The sequence below is a fragment of the Hemicordylus capensis genome, chromosome 6 (assembly GCF_027244095.1).
Source record: "Hemicordylus capensis ecotype Gifberg chromosome 6, rHemCap1.1.pri, whole genome shotgun sequence".
NCBI lineage: Eukaryota > Metazoa > Chordata > Lepidosauria > Squamata > Cordylidae > Hemicordylus > Hemicordylus capensis.
The window spans coordinates 128,255,650-128,270,830 of record NC_069662.1 but is presented as its reverse complement, the minus strand read 5'-3'; the positions used below and the strand labels follow the sequence as shown (position 1 = coordinate 128,270,830).

General features: G+C 43.6%; 1 protein-coding gene across 6 annotated transcripts in view; it reads left to right on the top strand.

The window, feature by feature from the left end:
* NXPH1 (neurexophilin 1) overlaps positions 1–15,181 on the top strand; it is a 277,176-nt gene that overhangs the window by 255,950 nt on the left and 6,045 nt on the right. Inside the window, exon 1 of one of the 6 annotated variants that reach the window (XM_053264759.1) lies at positions 11,298–11,390. The exons of 4 other annotated variants lie outside the window; for them this stretch is intronic. In XM_053264759.1, coding sequence (XP_053120734.1) covers positions 11,313–11,390 — 78 coding nt within the window. In that variant the 5' untranslated portion in view covers positions 11,298–11,312. Of the gene's footprint in view, positions 1–11,297; positions 11,391–15,181 lie in introns of those variants that run through there. One more of the 6 variants, XM_053264763.1, reaches the window with a different exon arrangement.

Genomic DNA, 15,181 nt, shown 5'->3' with positions numbered 1-15,181 from the left:
CTGTCCAGCAACTGGAATTGAGGGAGGAAGCTCCTCCCTTACTCCGGCTGCTATTGGCTTCTGGGGCTTTCCTTCAGTCAGGAAGGAAGTCCAGGCAGCCAATTCCCCATCCTCTCTGCAGTCTCACATTTCCGCATCGCATGTGAATGCAGCCATTGTGTCCTGCTGAAGGTTCCTGCTGGGGGACAGCAGGGTGGAGAATCATGACAAGGTTGCTGTTCCCCATGGTGAGTGTAACATGTAGCCTGGCTCTCAGGCACAGAAGGCTAGTCTGGAGAGTGCTGGACAGGTTGGGAGGATCCCACTAGGGGTCCCAACGCTAGGAACAAGGAGTCCTCCCTGCCCAGGAGCATAACTACTATTAGGCAAGGGGAGGCAGCTGCCTGGGGGCCCCCACACCTGGAGGGGCCCCCCAGAGGCAAGTCACATGACTATATATTATGAAGTGTGTGTGTGTGTGTATCAGCAAGGGGCTCATTTAAAAAAAAAATTTCTGGGCCCACTCCAGCCTTGTTACGCCCTATCCCTGCGTCATAGCAAAACAATCACTGGTTCTATTAGTTGGCATCAGCTGGATTTTGTATGTATGTATGTATTTATTCATTTATTTATTTATTTATAATATTTATACCCCATCCCTCCAGTGTACTACTGCTCGGGGTGGCTCACAACAATAAGATAGGCACAAGATACAACAAAAATAATAAAATTAACTAAATTAAACAAAAACAAAACAAAACAAAAAAGTTGTCCAATTAAAAACCACAATCATTATTAGGTTCAAATTAAAACTGAAAATTATAAAAAGCTAAAGGACTATATGCTGTTTCCTCAGTGCAAATTTGCTTTGAATACCCCTGCAAGGGACACCTTTTGAACTGGTAGTTCTCTTATATTTCACAGGAAGATTTTGGGGAGGAGAGCTGGTCTTGTGGTAGTGAGCATGATTTGTCCCATTTGCTAAGCAAGGTGTGCCTTGATTTGCATTTGGATTGGAGACTACATGTGAGTTTCGTAAGATATGGCTATAGTTCAGTGGCACATCATCTTCATGCTTGCATGCAGAAGGTCCTAGGTTCACTCCCTAACATCTCCAAGAAGGGCTGGCAGAGACTCCTACCTGTGACCTTGGAGAGCCGCCAACAGTCAGTGTAGACCAGTGGCAACTGGTGCGGGTGCCCCCAGAGGGGGCACCTTTAACTGTAAATTAGTAGGCGCTTACCTCTCCTCCCGCCACACCTGGAAGCTGTTCAGAGCAGTGGTGCACTGCCCAGCACCCGCTTTGGTGGCGGATTGGCTCTGCCGCTCAGCTGGCCTCTGCACATGCGTGGAGGCCATTGCTGTTCAAACAAATGGTCTCTGCCCAGGGGCAGATTAATCTTTTTGCCGCCCATAGGCAGCCAAAGATTTGCCGCGCCAAGGACGAGAGCAAGGGGGCTGGGGGGGGGAACTTAATTTATTTTTACCTATATAAATGCCGCTATGTAGTGGCAGAGGCTCCACCCACCTCCTAAACCATCACAGAAGGTGAGGTCGGGCACTGGAGGGCGGTGGCGAAAGAGCTCCACACTCAAGCCCAGATTACTCGCAAAGGACACAGAGCGGGCGATTTCGGGCCTCTGCGCACACGCGCACAGTGCCTGACCTCACGTCCTGGGATGGTTTAGGATGGTTTAGGAGGTGTGCACTCTGCCTCCAGTGCCCGACCTCACCTCCTGTGATGGTTTAGGAGGCGGGAGGAGCCTCTGCCACTACACAGTGGCATTTTTAAAGCTTGGGGGGTGGGGGGTGGGAATTAAATTTCCCTCCAGGATTTGCCACCATAGGCAGCCGCCTATACTGCCTATGCGGTAATCTGCCATTGTCTCTGCCAGCTGAGTAGTGGAGCCGATTCTCTGCCACGGCAGGTGCTGCGCAGTGCACCACAGTTTTCAGATGCGGTTGGAAGAAAAGTAAGCACCTACTAATTTACAGTTAAAGGTGCCTCCTGCTAATCCCCACCCCCGGCGGTGCCTGCACCTGCTACTGCTGGTGTAGACAATACTGAGCTAGATGGACCAATGGTCTGATAAGGTAGATCCCTATGTCCCTAATTCCAGCAAGGCATCCCTCCCAGCGGCTGTTTGTCACTCGTGTATTTTTATTTTTATTGTGAGCCCCTTCAGGACAGGGGACCATTTTCTTATTCCCTTACTGTGTAAACAGCTTTGAGAGCTGTTTTGGTGTGGTTGTTGAAAAGTGGTATATAGATATGCTAAATAATAAAGAAACCACCCTCCCCCAATCCTGTCGTCATTAATAAGACTGTTTTAAGCAAAGCAGAATCATCAGGCTTCTTCTTTTTGGACAGGGCTATATTGTTTCATAGGCTCCTGGCAAGTGTTTGGTCTGGCTTTTCCAGTATGAAAAAGGGAATCTTTTTAAACAAGCAGCCTAGGTAAAGTGGAGCACGGTGCAGATTTTGATTAAAATGTTGCTCAGTGGCCTTTCAGGCAAATTCTAAGATTATTTAATATTCGTTTCTGCACATATGCGGGAAATGGCAAAGGCAATATTAATAAAAGAGGGCTTATAAGTGTGTGCAATCAGAGCACCAGCTCTCTGGCAAAAGTTATTTACCTAGCTAGAGTTTCATTACAAAGCAGGCAGAACTCTGTGATGCCTGTATTATGCCGAGGCCTTAAAACTCTGTTAGACATGTTTAACCCACTCTAATTTATTCCAGGAATCTTTAATCCCCTGCAGAATGGAACTGCTGTGAATTTTTCAACCGTCATAATCCATCAAAATGAGGGGGGAGGGAAACCTCTAATGACGACATTGGCACTGGGCGTCAACAGTTTAGCTTAAATTCGTTCTGAAAATGTAAAACAGAGGGGGCAAGAGTTAATAGGATATTTCATACAGTTAACATTCTGGTCCGCCACCAAATCTTTTTTAAATTCTCTTGCATCTCTGCCATTCGATTCACATTCTGACTGAGCACTTCTCAGAGTTCTGAACCTAAATGTTTCAAGAAAGCACTATCAGAGAATCTCCGGAGTCTTGTAACTCATTTGATATTTGGCTCACATATTATGTGGTACCTAACTTTATAATGTGTTCTAAATTGAAAGGCAAGGGAGATGTTTGACAGAAGAGACACAACAGAACTATAGGATGTCAAGGTATTATTACAGACTAGCAGAAAAGAAAAAAGGAAATGACAGCAACAAAAGCATTTTCCAGACCTACAACTCAGGTTGCAACAGAGACACAGAAGCCTTAGCTCCCTACGAATATGAGAATAACCTTGCTGGATCAGACTAAAGTTCATCTAGTCCAGAATTATGTTTTCAGGGGTTAGCCAACTGTCTCTGGAAGTTCAGAGTAGGACATGAACTTCACCTGGTAGAAATATACCTCTCTGGTAAGGAGGTCGATTTTAGCAGTTAAATGTCTTAATTAAAAGATCAGCAATTTCACATCTGAGTGTCTAATTGCTCTGGGGTGAATTCTATCCAGTCCTGATTTTACTTTATCATTGAATAGTCAATAAGAAAATAGCCACCACCCACATCTCGTTAACATTGTTGTTCAAATGCGCTCATTGGGGGCAATGGTTCAGATGTGGTTATCTGTATGTAGCATACAGTGAAGGCTGATGCCAAGGGTTGTGGTGGGGTGAACTCACTCAGCTAGGCTTGGAACTAGACTCAGAAAACAGCTGTGTTTTGCTCAAAACTTGGAGAAAAGGCTCAATATTACTCTGAACTGAATTCCAAATCAAATTAGTTCTATCTTGCCCTCAATTAGGCCATTAGAAATGCAAGGGGATCTGATAATGCAGCCAACTCCAAGCCTCCAATGCCTTCTCCTCTAACTGCTTAACTGGCTTGCTGCTCTTTAAAGTGTGCTGTCGAGTTGGTGTCAACTCCCGGCAACCTCAGAGCCCTGTGGTTGTCTTTGGTAGAATATAGGAGGGGTTTACCATTGCCATCTCCTGCACAGTATGAGATAATTCCTTTCAGCATCTTCCTATATCTCTGCTGCCTAATATAGGGATTTCCCATAGTCTGAGAATCATACCAACAGGGATTTGAACTGGCAACCTCTGGCTTGCTAATCAAATCATTTCCTGCTGCCCCATTAGGTGCTCCTTAGGCAGCAGTAAAATGGACGAAGGAAGGGAGTGAGGTATTTTTTAAAAAATATTTTTATTAATGCATAAAAAGGTAATATACAAATATATAAATATTAGCCATGTTATCTATATCTATATCTCTCTTTCTCTGTCTCTTTCTGTTACAAATTGAGTAACGAGTACAGTGATGCTGCGCATGTACTCTGCGGGAGGGGCAATTTTTGATGATCTTCTCTTCCCTTTGAGGCTTTGATATGCATTCTCTGTAATTTCCCTGTCTTCCTTTAGTACACTTTTATCATGTACAATTCAGTCAAGGGAGATTCTGGAGATTCTGCAAAAGCCTTACATTGATTTGGCTGGCATCATGTGCTTTCTTCTCTTGATCCAGATTCCCAAAACCAACACTGTAATTCAGTGGAATGAACTGCAACCGTTCTACTGTAACAGAAAGACTGCAGGAAATCAAGAAGCATTTGGTACCATTTTGGATTTTCTCCAATCCTCTCTGATATTTAGCATTTGAAGTTTCAGTAGGCACTAGTTCATATACATGAAGAAAGTCTTTAAATAAACCCCTTATGGACTTTGAGGTAAATTACTTGCTTTCCTCTCAGGAGTCTCCAGGGAGAGACTAATATTCATGAAAAACACATCTAATGAAGTCAAGTGTCACTGTAAAAATGTCTCCAGTCTTTAAAAGGCTGCGACGTAAAGGCGGGAGTGTTCTCTGCAAACTGAGGGAAACTCGACAGGCAGATCAATTCCCTAATCTTGAAAACATACTCTGTCTTCTTAATATGCCCTTGGGAAAATTATGCTCAGTCAAAACACTGCTCAAAATAACCAGCTATTGAACAGTGATTTTTCATTATTGACGGAACATGGGTCACCAAGTGAAAGAGTTACTAGATCACCTTGTGATCAGTAATTATTTTTGGCAACATTTTCAGAACTGCCTGACTTGCATCCTGATCTTCAAGATATATAAAGTTGCAGTGGAGCAATATGTACTGGCTGTGTAAGAGCAGTATCCTCCGTGAGGAAAGTAGGGCATTCTCAGGCTCCTGTATTCTGTGACAACCAAGGGCTCACATCCTGGGCAGCGGTACAGGAACCTAGTACTGTTGCAAGGACACTCGTTGTGAAAACCATGACAAATGTTACATTTATTTATTTATTTATCAAATTTGTACACCACCCCAAACATTTGTCTCTGGATGGTTAACAATAGCATAAAACAAGTTAAAAACATAAACCAAAAAATTTAAAACCGTTTTAACAATTTAAAAATAAACCATAGATTAAAACCTAAAAAAAATTAGGAAGCTGAGAAAGCTTGGACGAAAAGGTGAGTTTTCAGGTGTTTTTTGAAAATTGCCAGAGATGTGGAGGATCATATCTCAGCAGGAAGCACATTCCACAATCTCGGGGCAGCAACCGAAAAGGCCCGTCTGATTAAACCCATTGGAGACGCAGGTTTTGGGCGGTATACAAACATGTCGAATGAATGAATGAATGAATGAATGGGCTTTCTCTCATGTAACGTTCATCACACGATTTCCATGTCTTCACAACTAGTGTCCTTGCAACAGCATTAGACTCCCACACTGCTGTGTGGTATTTGGGGGGACCTACCTCTTTAGTGATCTCCCAATAGGTTACTCTTAAATGTTTCAAGGTGTGTTTACTAGCTCTGTGGTATCTAAAAGATCTTGAAGTGATGAGAGACATCCTTCTTTATGCCTTCATTCCACCCCAGCAACCCCCATTCCAGGGCACCCAAGATATATTGCTGCCTGTAGTAAAGGACAACAGGATGCCTCCCACAGCTCTGGGCGAGTCTTCAGCACACTCAGTCTATGTGGCTGAGGCTGCAACTGTGGCAATGGAGCACCCTCAGGCTATACCACCAAGCCAGACAGTGGTGGCAGGGGTATTCCTAGCTCAGGTTTGTCAGGGAGGGAAAAGAGGCATGCACTAGTGGGGTGAGGAAGGGTGGTGGCCGTGGCAGTGGGAGGCAGGGAGACCCATGGGATGGTGCCTGCGATGGAGGGAAGGCCGGCACATGGGGCCAGCACCAGTGCCGAAGCCAAAACCTCACCCCGCCTCCTAGAAGGGCCATGCCTACACCCTTGCCACACACCTATGCCATGAAACAGTATGGATGACATTGTGATGTCTCATTTGGCATGCTTGGTGATTCTTGACAGAGTAGAACTTGAAATTCACCATGATGGCGCAGTATGGTATTTCAGCCTGTTCACAATATGGGTGCAATGCCATAGAGCCAGCGTGGTGTAGTGGTTAAGAGTGCTGGACTAGGACTGGGGGAGAGCCGAGTTCAAATCCCCATTCAGCCATGAGACTTGCTGGGTGACTTTGGGCCAGTCACTTCTCTCTCAGCCTAACCTACTTCACAGGGTTGTTGTGAGGAGAAACTTAAGTATGTAGTTGGGCCCCTTGGAGGAAGAGCGGGATATAAAATGTTAACAACAACAACAACAACCATCAATCATGCTCTGCACCCCCGCAGTGATGTAGATAGGCTATACCTCCCTCGCAGCTCAGCAACTTTACTGGGAACAGCCTATATTCTGCGACGATATCTATAACAACAGCAACAACACTGACAATAAAACTCAGCCATCCCAGGTCCTTGGGAAGGACTCGATATCTGGATAAAACAAATCAGTCAATAACACCTGTCTGACTGTGTAAATAAATAAATAATAATACAAACAAATAAACTTGTATGATATGTTTATAAAGACCTCTAAGAGCAGCAGTTGCTTGGCATTTCTGTTTGGGTGTTCCTACTCTTTGAGGAATGGGTGGTGGTGGTTGAACAAATAAATTTCACTGTGGTTTTGTAATGACAGATATTAATGTTGGGGTAAGCAGCTAAGCAATAGTTTAGTGTCAAATTTGCAGTTGACAGTAAACTATTTAGGGTAGTGAAATCCACAACAGATTGCGAGGAGCTCCAAAAAGATCTCTCCAAACTGGGTCAACAAAATGGCAAATGTGGTTCAATGTAAGCAAGTGTAAAGTAATGCACATTGGGGCAAAAAACCCCAACTGCACATATACGCTGATGGGATCTGAGCTGTCGGTGATTGACCAGGAGAGAAATCTTGAGGTCGTGTTGGACAGCTCATTGAAAGTGCTGACTCAGTCCACGGCAGCTGTGAAAATGGCTAATTCCATGCTAGGAATCATTAGGAAGGGGATTGAAAACAAACATGCTAATGTTATAATGCCCTTGTACAAATCTATGGTGCCACCACATCTGGAGAACTGTGTTCAGTTTTGGGCACTGTATCTTAAGAAGGATATTGTAGAACTGGAAAAGGTGCAAAAGAGTGCAAAAGAGTGCAACCAAGATGATCAGGGGCCTGCAGCACCTTCCTTTTGAGGCAAGGGTACAGCATCTGGGGCTCTTTACTTTGGAAAGGATGCAACTAGGGGGAGACATGATAGAAGTCTATAAAATTGTGCATGGAATTGAGAGAGAGAACAGAGAAAAATTATTCTCCCTCTCTCACAACACTAGAACTGGAGTCATCTCATGCAACTGTAGGCTGGGAAATTTAGGACCAACAAAAGGAAGTACTTTTTCACACAGTACATAATGAATCTATTGAATTCTTTGCCATGGGATGTGGTGATGGCCGCTAGCTTGGATAGCTTTAAAAAGGGCTTAGGCAAATCCATTGAGGACAGGTCTATCAAGGGCTACTAGTCAGATGGCTGTGGGCCATCTCTAGACTCAAAGGCATGGTGCCTCTCAATACCAGTTGCCAGGAAGCAACAGTAGGAGAGAGGGCATGCCTGCACCTCTTGATTGTGGGCTTCCCAGGGGCATCTGGTGGGCCACTGTATGAAACAAAATGCTAGATTAGATGGGCCTTGGGCCTGATCCAGCAGGGCTGTTCTTATGTTCTTATGTAATGATGCAAGTGTGCAGATACTGCCCAATTAAAATGGTTGTCTTGCACTGTCAATTGCTATAATTTGTACAGGGGCGTAACTATAATAGGGCAAGAGGAGACTGTTGTCTGGGGGCCCACTGCCTTGGGGGGCACCCAGAGGCAAGTCACATGACTGACTCCTCCAGCCGTGCACCCGCCTGGGCTTCCTTAAGTGGTATTCATCCTCCGAAAGACCTGGAGCTACCAGAACAGCATGTCTTTCTCTAGCACTATTAAATGACTTGCATCGTTGACAATTTACAAAATCTTTGTAAAAATAATTTAGGATGATGTTCTATTGTTGCACATAGGATATATGCTTTTTGTAACCACTATTCAGCCTCATTTAAGATTTCTTTATTTCATGAGCTGAGCTTCTGTGAAAGTGGGCATTTTAAAATCTTGTCTCTGGGCCCACTCCAACCTTGCTACGCCCCTGAATTTGTATCATTTCCTTCCCTTCACTCTTTCCCACTCCTTCCATAATGCCCTCTCAGTTTTCCCCTATTTTTTCTTTGCATTTTCATCCATTTACTATCAATTACCAGAAAGCTCCCTTTATTGGAAACATACCTCAGGTGACCTCTCCTCACCCATATGGATATTCAACATGCTCTGATCATATTTACCAACCAGTGGTGTACAGAGGACGGTGGTGGCCCCTGTTCAGCCTGCCGCTGGTGGCCCCCACCACCCTTGCCATGCCCCCTGTGTCTGACATCAGACACAGGGGGCATGGCCACTCTAGCAAATGGGGCTGCACGCCCCATTTGGAAGGAAATTCTGTCCAGCGCTGCCTTCACAGCATGGCCAGGATGACTTCATCCTGCTTGCAAAAGCAGGGAGAGGTGTTCCCGGCCAGGCTGGGATCCCAGCACTTGCTGAAACCTCTCAAAAAATGGAGCTCAGCCAGCTCTGGGCTCCCAGCCTGGCTGGGAATGCCTCTCCCTGCTTTTGCAAGCCGGAGAAGCCATCCCGTTCACGCTGTGAAAGCAGTGCTGACCAGAATTTCCTGCCAAACGGGGCATGCAGCTCCATTTGCTAGCATGGCCACGCCCCCTGTGTCTGACATCAGATGCAGGGGGCAAGATGCGCCCCCTAAGCACGGCGGCCCAGGTTCTTTGACTCTGCCACACAATGGTGGCTCTGCCCCTGTTACCAGCTTCTTACTAGAATTGTCTTCTTTACAACTCCATAATATTATCTAAGCAGGATGTGATTTCTAAACAAATGCTCATTTTGAAAAATGGAGAGGGAGGACATTATTCAAATATTTTGATAATTTTGGACTGAAAGCAACCGTTATGTTTGTAGCTCTCTACCAATAACAGTTCAAGCTGTACTTTTACCATAAAAGTTTTAGAAACCAAGGCTTCTGTGTGCCTTGAATTTTTGTTGTTGAACAAATTGTGTGGATAGTTGGCCTATACAAAAAACAATTATTAAGTAATATCCAGCCCTCTTGTGAACACCCTGTGTAAAAATTGTGGTTCACTTGCAACCATTTATTTTCATGCAAATTATATGGCATCATTTGAGCTGACCACATGATGGCATCAACCTATCACTCTTTTTAATATTTAATTTTATACTTAGTTTTGGTTATAACTGATCCTGTTTAAACACTTTATTTAACAATTGCTGCTAAACCCTTAGAAAACTTAAGCCCAGCCTGTTCTCTCTCTCTATAGATATAGATATAGATATAGATATAGATATAGATATTTACACACACACACACACACACACACACACACACACACACACACACTCGCCTTAAGTGGCGCATTGGGGAAATGCTTGACTAACAAGCAGAAAGTTGCTTTTTTGAATCCCTGCTGGTTTGTTTCCCAGACTATGGGAAACACCTATATCAGGCAGCAGCAATATAGGAAGATGTTGAAAGGCATCATCTCATACTGCACGGGAGGAGGCAATGGTAAACCCCTCCTGTATTCTACCAAAAGAAAACTACAGGGCTCTGAGGGCGCCAGGAGTCAAAATCAACTTGACGGCACACTTTACATACACATAACATGGTATGATTTTATTTTTCCACTTGGCTGACATTTAAAAGGAAAACAATAACCCACTCAAACATAATATCAGGAGCTGTTGGGACCAGAGCTGGCTCTGTACACAACTGTCCCATGTGGGATATTTCAGGGTTCTGAACCTTGAGTCCCCAGATGTTGTTCGACTAAAACTCCCATCATCCCCAGTCACAATGACCAAAGGGCTGATGGGAGTTGTAGTCCAACAAGATCAGGGGTGTAGTGGTAATAATGATTACTTAATTATTACCATATTATAAAGAACAGTCCTAATCTGAGTGAGAGATCATTCCAACAGACAATAGTCTCAAGCATCCAGGAAGAAATACAAACTGAGCAATCAGTCTTTAGAACTGATGATTGATACAAACATTCTAAACTCTATCACAAGCCTATATACAGATATACATGCAATACATCAGTGGCAAGAACAAGGACAATGGGGCTTATTCACATGAATGTGTGGGCGGGTGGTTGGGTGGGCAGGGTGTAAGGCAGGGTTCAACCTACCTTCCCCCAGATGATCAATGGTCTCTTCTTCAGTGTGCGAATTGCACACTCACACAAACCGCACTGCTGAGAGCAGCATGCTTCAACAGAGGCCAAGATGCTATCTTTACTTCGATGACCATATGATGCCATACCATAAGGTTATGCATTCACTTGCTTCACTTACCAACTCTTGTCTAAAATCAACTTCATAATGCTCGTCATCTTTTAACATAGCTCTAAGTAATAACTCTCCTTTAATCACTAAATATCGATTCCTTCCAAAAACAATTCTGCTGCCCCTTTTTGTAGCTGTTTTCACTTTCAGTAAACTGTTCTGTAAATGTGCCACATAACGTGACTTCATTTATTCCACCTGCTCCAGCATTACATTTTAGAAGAACTGTGCCTTTTTCTTCTGCAGAAATTGACTGATCATTTGCCAATAATATTTCAACTTTTTTCATATCAATGACTATGTAGTGACCAGACCCTCTTCTCTCCCAAAGAGTAAACCAAAAACGAACCCTGTCCTGACTGACAGGCTGCTGAACTCCAGGGATCAGCCAACCAGCATACCAAGTGGGTGGGACCTAGAGAGCCATGAGGAGAAAGAGAAGGCTCTTTGTTAGTGAAAGAAGCAGGCTGGGGAGTAAGAGCAGGACGTATGCCATGGAGGATGGCTGTGGAAGGAACTGCAGACCCTTGAGAGACAGGACTGCAGGAAGCTTGACTCTCATCAGATGGTGGGTGAGTTTTCAAGGAAAAGGGGATTCAGCATAGGGAACAGTTTGTTAATCAGATTTTGCTTTAGAAACTTACATTTGTGTGTTTTGTATATCCCTGAAATTGTTCTAGGATTGCTTACCTGTAATGTAACTAAGCAAGAAACACTAGATTTTGCCTATCCATCCAGGGTGTTGCAAAATATTCTGCAAGCTTTTAGAGGTTTTTGTATTTTCTTATATCCATGTTCTTTGCAACTGGGTAACCACAATTTTTAAAGTGTGCCACCCCAATATCATCTGGGGTGCTTTTTGAAGGAGTCTCATAACCACTGAGTATTGATTTTGTTTACCTGTAACTAAAAGCTGAGAGAGCCTCAGATGGAAGCTGTCTGTAGTATTCTGAATAAAGTTTTTTTTTCCCTTTGCATTTTAAAAGCCTTTCTGAGTGGATTTTTGACTCAGAAGAAAGGGGGATGGAAGCGGGGTCTCACTCTGGTGCACACACATACCACAGGAGCTCAGCAGCTGTTCGTTTTCTCACCATGTGTAGGTTTGCACATGGAAGATTTTTGTATACGTTTCCAGTAGCAAAAGAAAGAGTTTTCCCTGGGATTGCCACCCAAGCCCCAGGGTGGTGTGTGTGTGTCAAACTGTTGATAATTGGGTGGAGGTGGCAGCATAGGTCTTACCAATATTACAGGAAAGTTTTGGGAGAAGCCTTTGCTTGGAAAGCATAGAGTGGCGATTCAGCATTTTTCTTCCCCACATGTGGGCTTGCTCTGAGACCAAGGCTGATAATCTGCTACGTTCTGAGAAATAATTTATCTTGCCATACACATCTTTCTGTTATTCACAACTTTCCTTTCATTTTTATATGCAGAAGTCAAAAAATCTACCTTTCTGAGATTTATCCTTGTCTTTCTTCCTCTCTTGGTAATTGTTTTTCTGTTCTCTGTTAGGATATGTAATCTTTAAATGTGAAGTACTTCCACACACAAAAAACATTGCCTGTCATTAGTAAGTTTATGAGCATAATTTTGGACTGTTTTTCCCCTATCTCTTTGCTCTCTAAGATCAAACTCCAACAAGCATTCTTGTACAAAACTTAAAGTCACATTCTCTTTGATCTTCAGGGAGTTAATAATACGTTCATAATGCTTAGGCAAAGTATATAACAAGAGCCCAGTTTGGGCTGGTTCAGGTAATCTTCACTCCTGCTCTTCTAATTCTTTCAACACTCCCAAGAAAAAGCCTATGTCCTCCTTCTTTGGATCTTTTGTGCACAACGTTAGCATGAGAGAGACTGGTCATAGTTTTTTTGGTTAAAAAACCTTTTTCAATCTCTCCCACATTTCTCTTGAAGTTTTCTTATCTTCTATATGATATATCAATTTATCACTGACAGTTAAGGAGATATATCCTATGTCCTGCATGTCTGCAGTGCCCCATGCCTGCTTCTCTCAATAATGGCCTCTGTTCTTCCATTACAAATGACAGCCAAGAGTATTTAGCCACATCTTTACCTTAAATGACCAACTTCTATAGTTTTTATTACTCAACACCTCACGGCCAGATGCATCTTTGTAGACCCAAAAGTAGGCATTTCTTGTCCATAAACTTCTTGTTAATAAAATTTTACTATTTCGGAACACAGGAAGCTGCCATATCCTGAGTCAGACCATTGGTCCATCTAGCTCAGTATTGTTCTGCCATCCAGCGCAGGCAGGAATCTCTCTCAGCCTTATCCTGGAGATGCCACAGAGAGAACTTGGAACCTAGATGCTATTCCCAGAGTAGCTCCATCCCTTAATGGGAATATCTTACAGTGCTTACACTTGTAGTCTCCCATTCATATGCAAGCAGGGCAGACCCTGCTTAGCAAAGGGGATAAGTCATGCTTGCTACCACAAGACCAGCTCTCCTCCTTCCAGCACTATGGGCCCATAACCCTGTGCAATGGAGTGCAACAGAGCTGAAACTGAAGCTTGTTAAGTTTATTGAGCACAGTTACTAAGGTTTATTACTTAACTATTACCAAATTATAAACTACAGTCCTACTGTGAGCGAAAGATCATCCTAACAGAAAAATAACAGTGTCCAGTAAGAAACACAAACTGAACCAATCAGTCTATAGAACTAATGATATACATGACCATTCTAAACTTTATCCCAAGCCTGCCCACAGGTATACATACAATACATCAGTGGCAAGAACAAAGATAATGTATATCCACATAAATCCCAACATAGGGGAGAAAAGTTGGGAACCTCCCCTCCACCCATGGTTAAGGAAGGGTACCCTGGCACCCTGAGATGGGGAGGACATGCACACTCATAACATTTTCATCACACAAAGAATGTCATTTGGATGAAGTGTTGTCCGAACTGGTCCATGGTATCCTACTGCTACTATGACAATGATGATGACTATTAACCAAGATGTACAAGCAAAACTGCCTGGAATCATCCTCAGGGCTTGTTTTGAACGCCAGTACTCAGCTCTAGAACTTATGAAGTAATAACAAAGAAGAAAGTTCTTCTGAGTAATGACAGTCTGCCTCTTATTTACATCTAAAATTGAGGGGCAGCTCTTCCAAATCACAGGATGTTACTTTTAGCCCTGATATCTTCCAAAGGACTTTCTACAGACCTTGAAATATCCAAAACATCCACTCACTTGAATGGAGAAAGGCAGCAAGCATTACAGCCAACTCAAGGCTGCCACTAAAAGCAATGGCTTTACAGCTCCTCCTCCTCCTCCTGGTAACAATGAGCATATATGTGCCAGCTGTTCATATTTATCAGGGACCATCTTTATTTTTAGTGGCCTGTCTGTAGCAAATCATTGTCCCTAATTTTTCTTGATTTATAAATTTGGGAGATACCCTGTTAATGTTGCTAGTGTGCATTGCAACAGTAATCTGTCTTCAGGAGTCAGTTCTCCTCCCAAGGTCTCTAGCAGTGTGGGAAAGTGGGAGTGGGAGGCAGACACATCTTGTCTTCAGGCCTTATGCATGTCAATGCATATCCATGGACTATAAGGCCCCATGTAGGATACAGCATGCCCTCCTTCATGGGAGGGTCATGAGAGGAAAGCTGATTTTGTGGTTTTGAGTGTGAATTGTCCCCTTTGCTAATCAGGGTGTGCTCTGGTTTTCATTTGGATGGGCGATTGCATATGGCAGCTGCAGGGTAGTCCCCTTAGGGGATGAGGCCATAATTCAGAGGTAGAGCATCTGCTTTGCGTGCAGAGGCACCTCTGCTAACTAAGCAAAGAGGCATCTTTCAAAGTGGTGATTCGCTTATATTTAGCTGGGTGAGAGCAACTGGCCCTATCCAACCCTAGCATAGCATCCCTCCAGTGGCTGTTGCTGCCTTATGTTTCTTTTTAGATTGTGAGCCCTTTGGGGACAGGGGACCATCTTTTTGAAGTGTTATTCATTTTTCTATGTAAACTGCTTTGAGAACTTTGGTTGACGAGCGGTATATAAATATTTTAGTAGTAGTAGTAGTAGGTCCTAAGATCAATCCCTGACAACCTCCAGATAGAGCTGGGAGAGACTCCTGTCTGAAGCCTCGGAGAGCCACTGCCAGTCAGTGTAGACAATACAGAGCTAGATGGACCTGTGGTCTGACTTGGTATAAAGCAGTTTTTTATGTTCCTATATCCTTTGATATGCCACATCTGGTGATGTTTATTCTGAACAGTTGATAATGGAGAGTGGGCCATTTTCTTAAATTTCTGACATTTCACCTAAACACATTGGCCAGCATAGCATGCAAGAGGGATGTGGGCTCTCTGCTTCTGCAGTG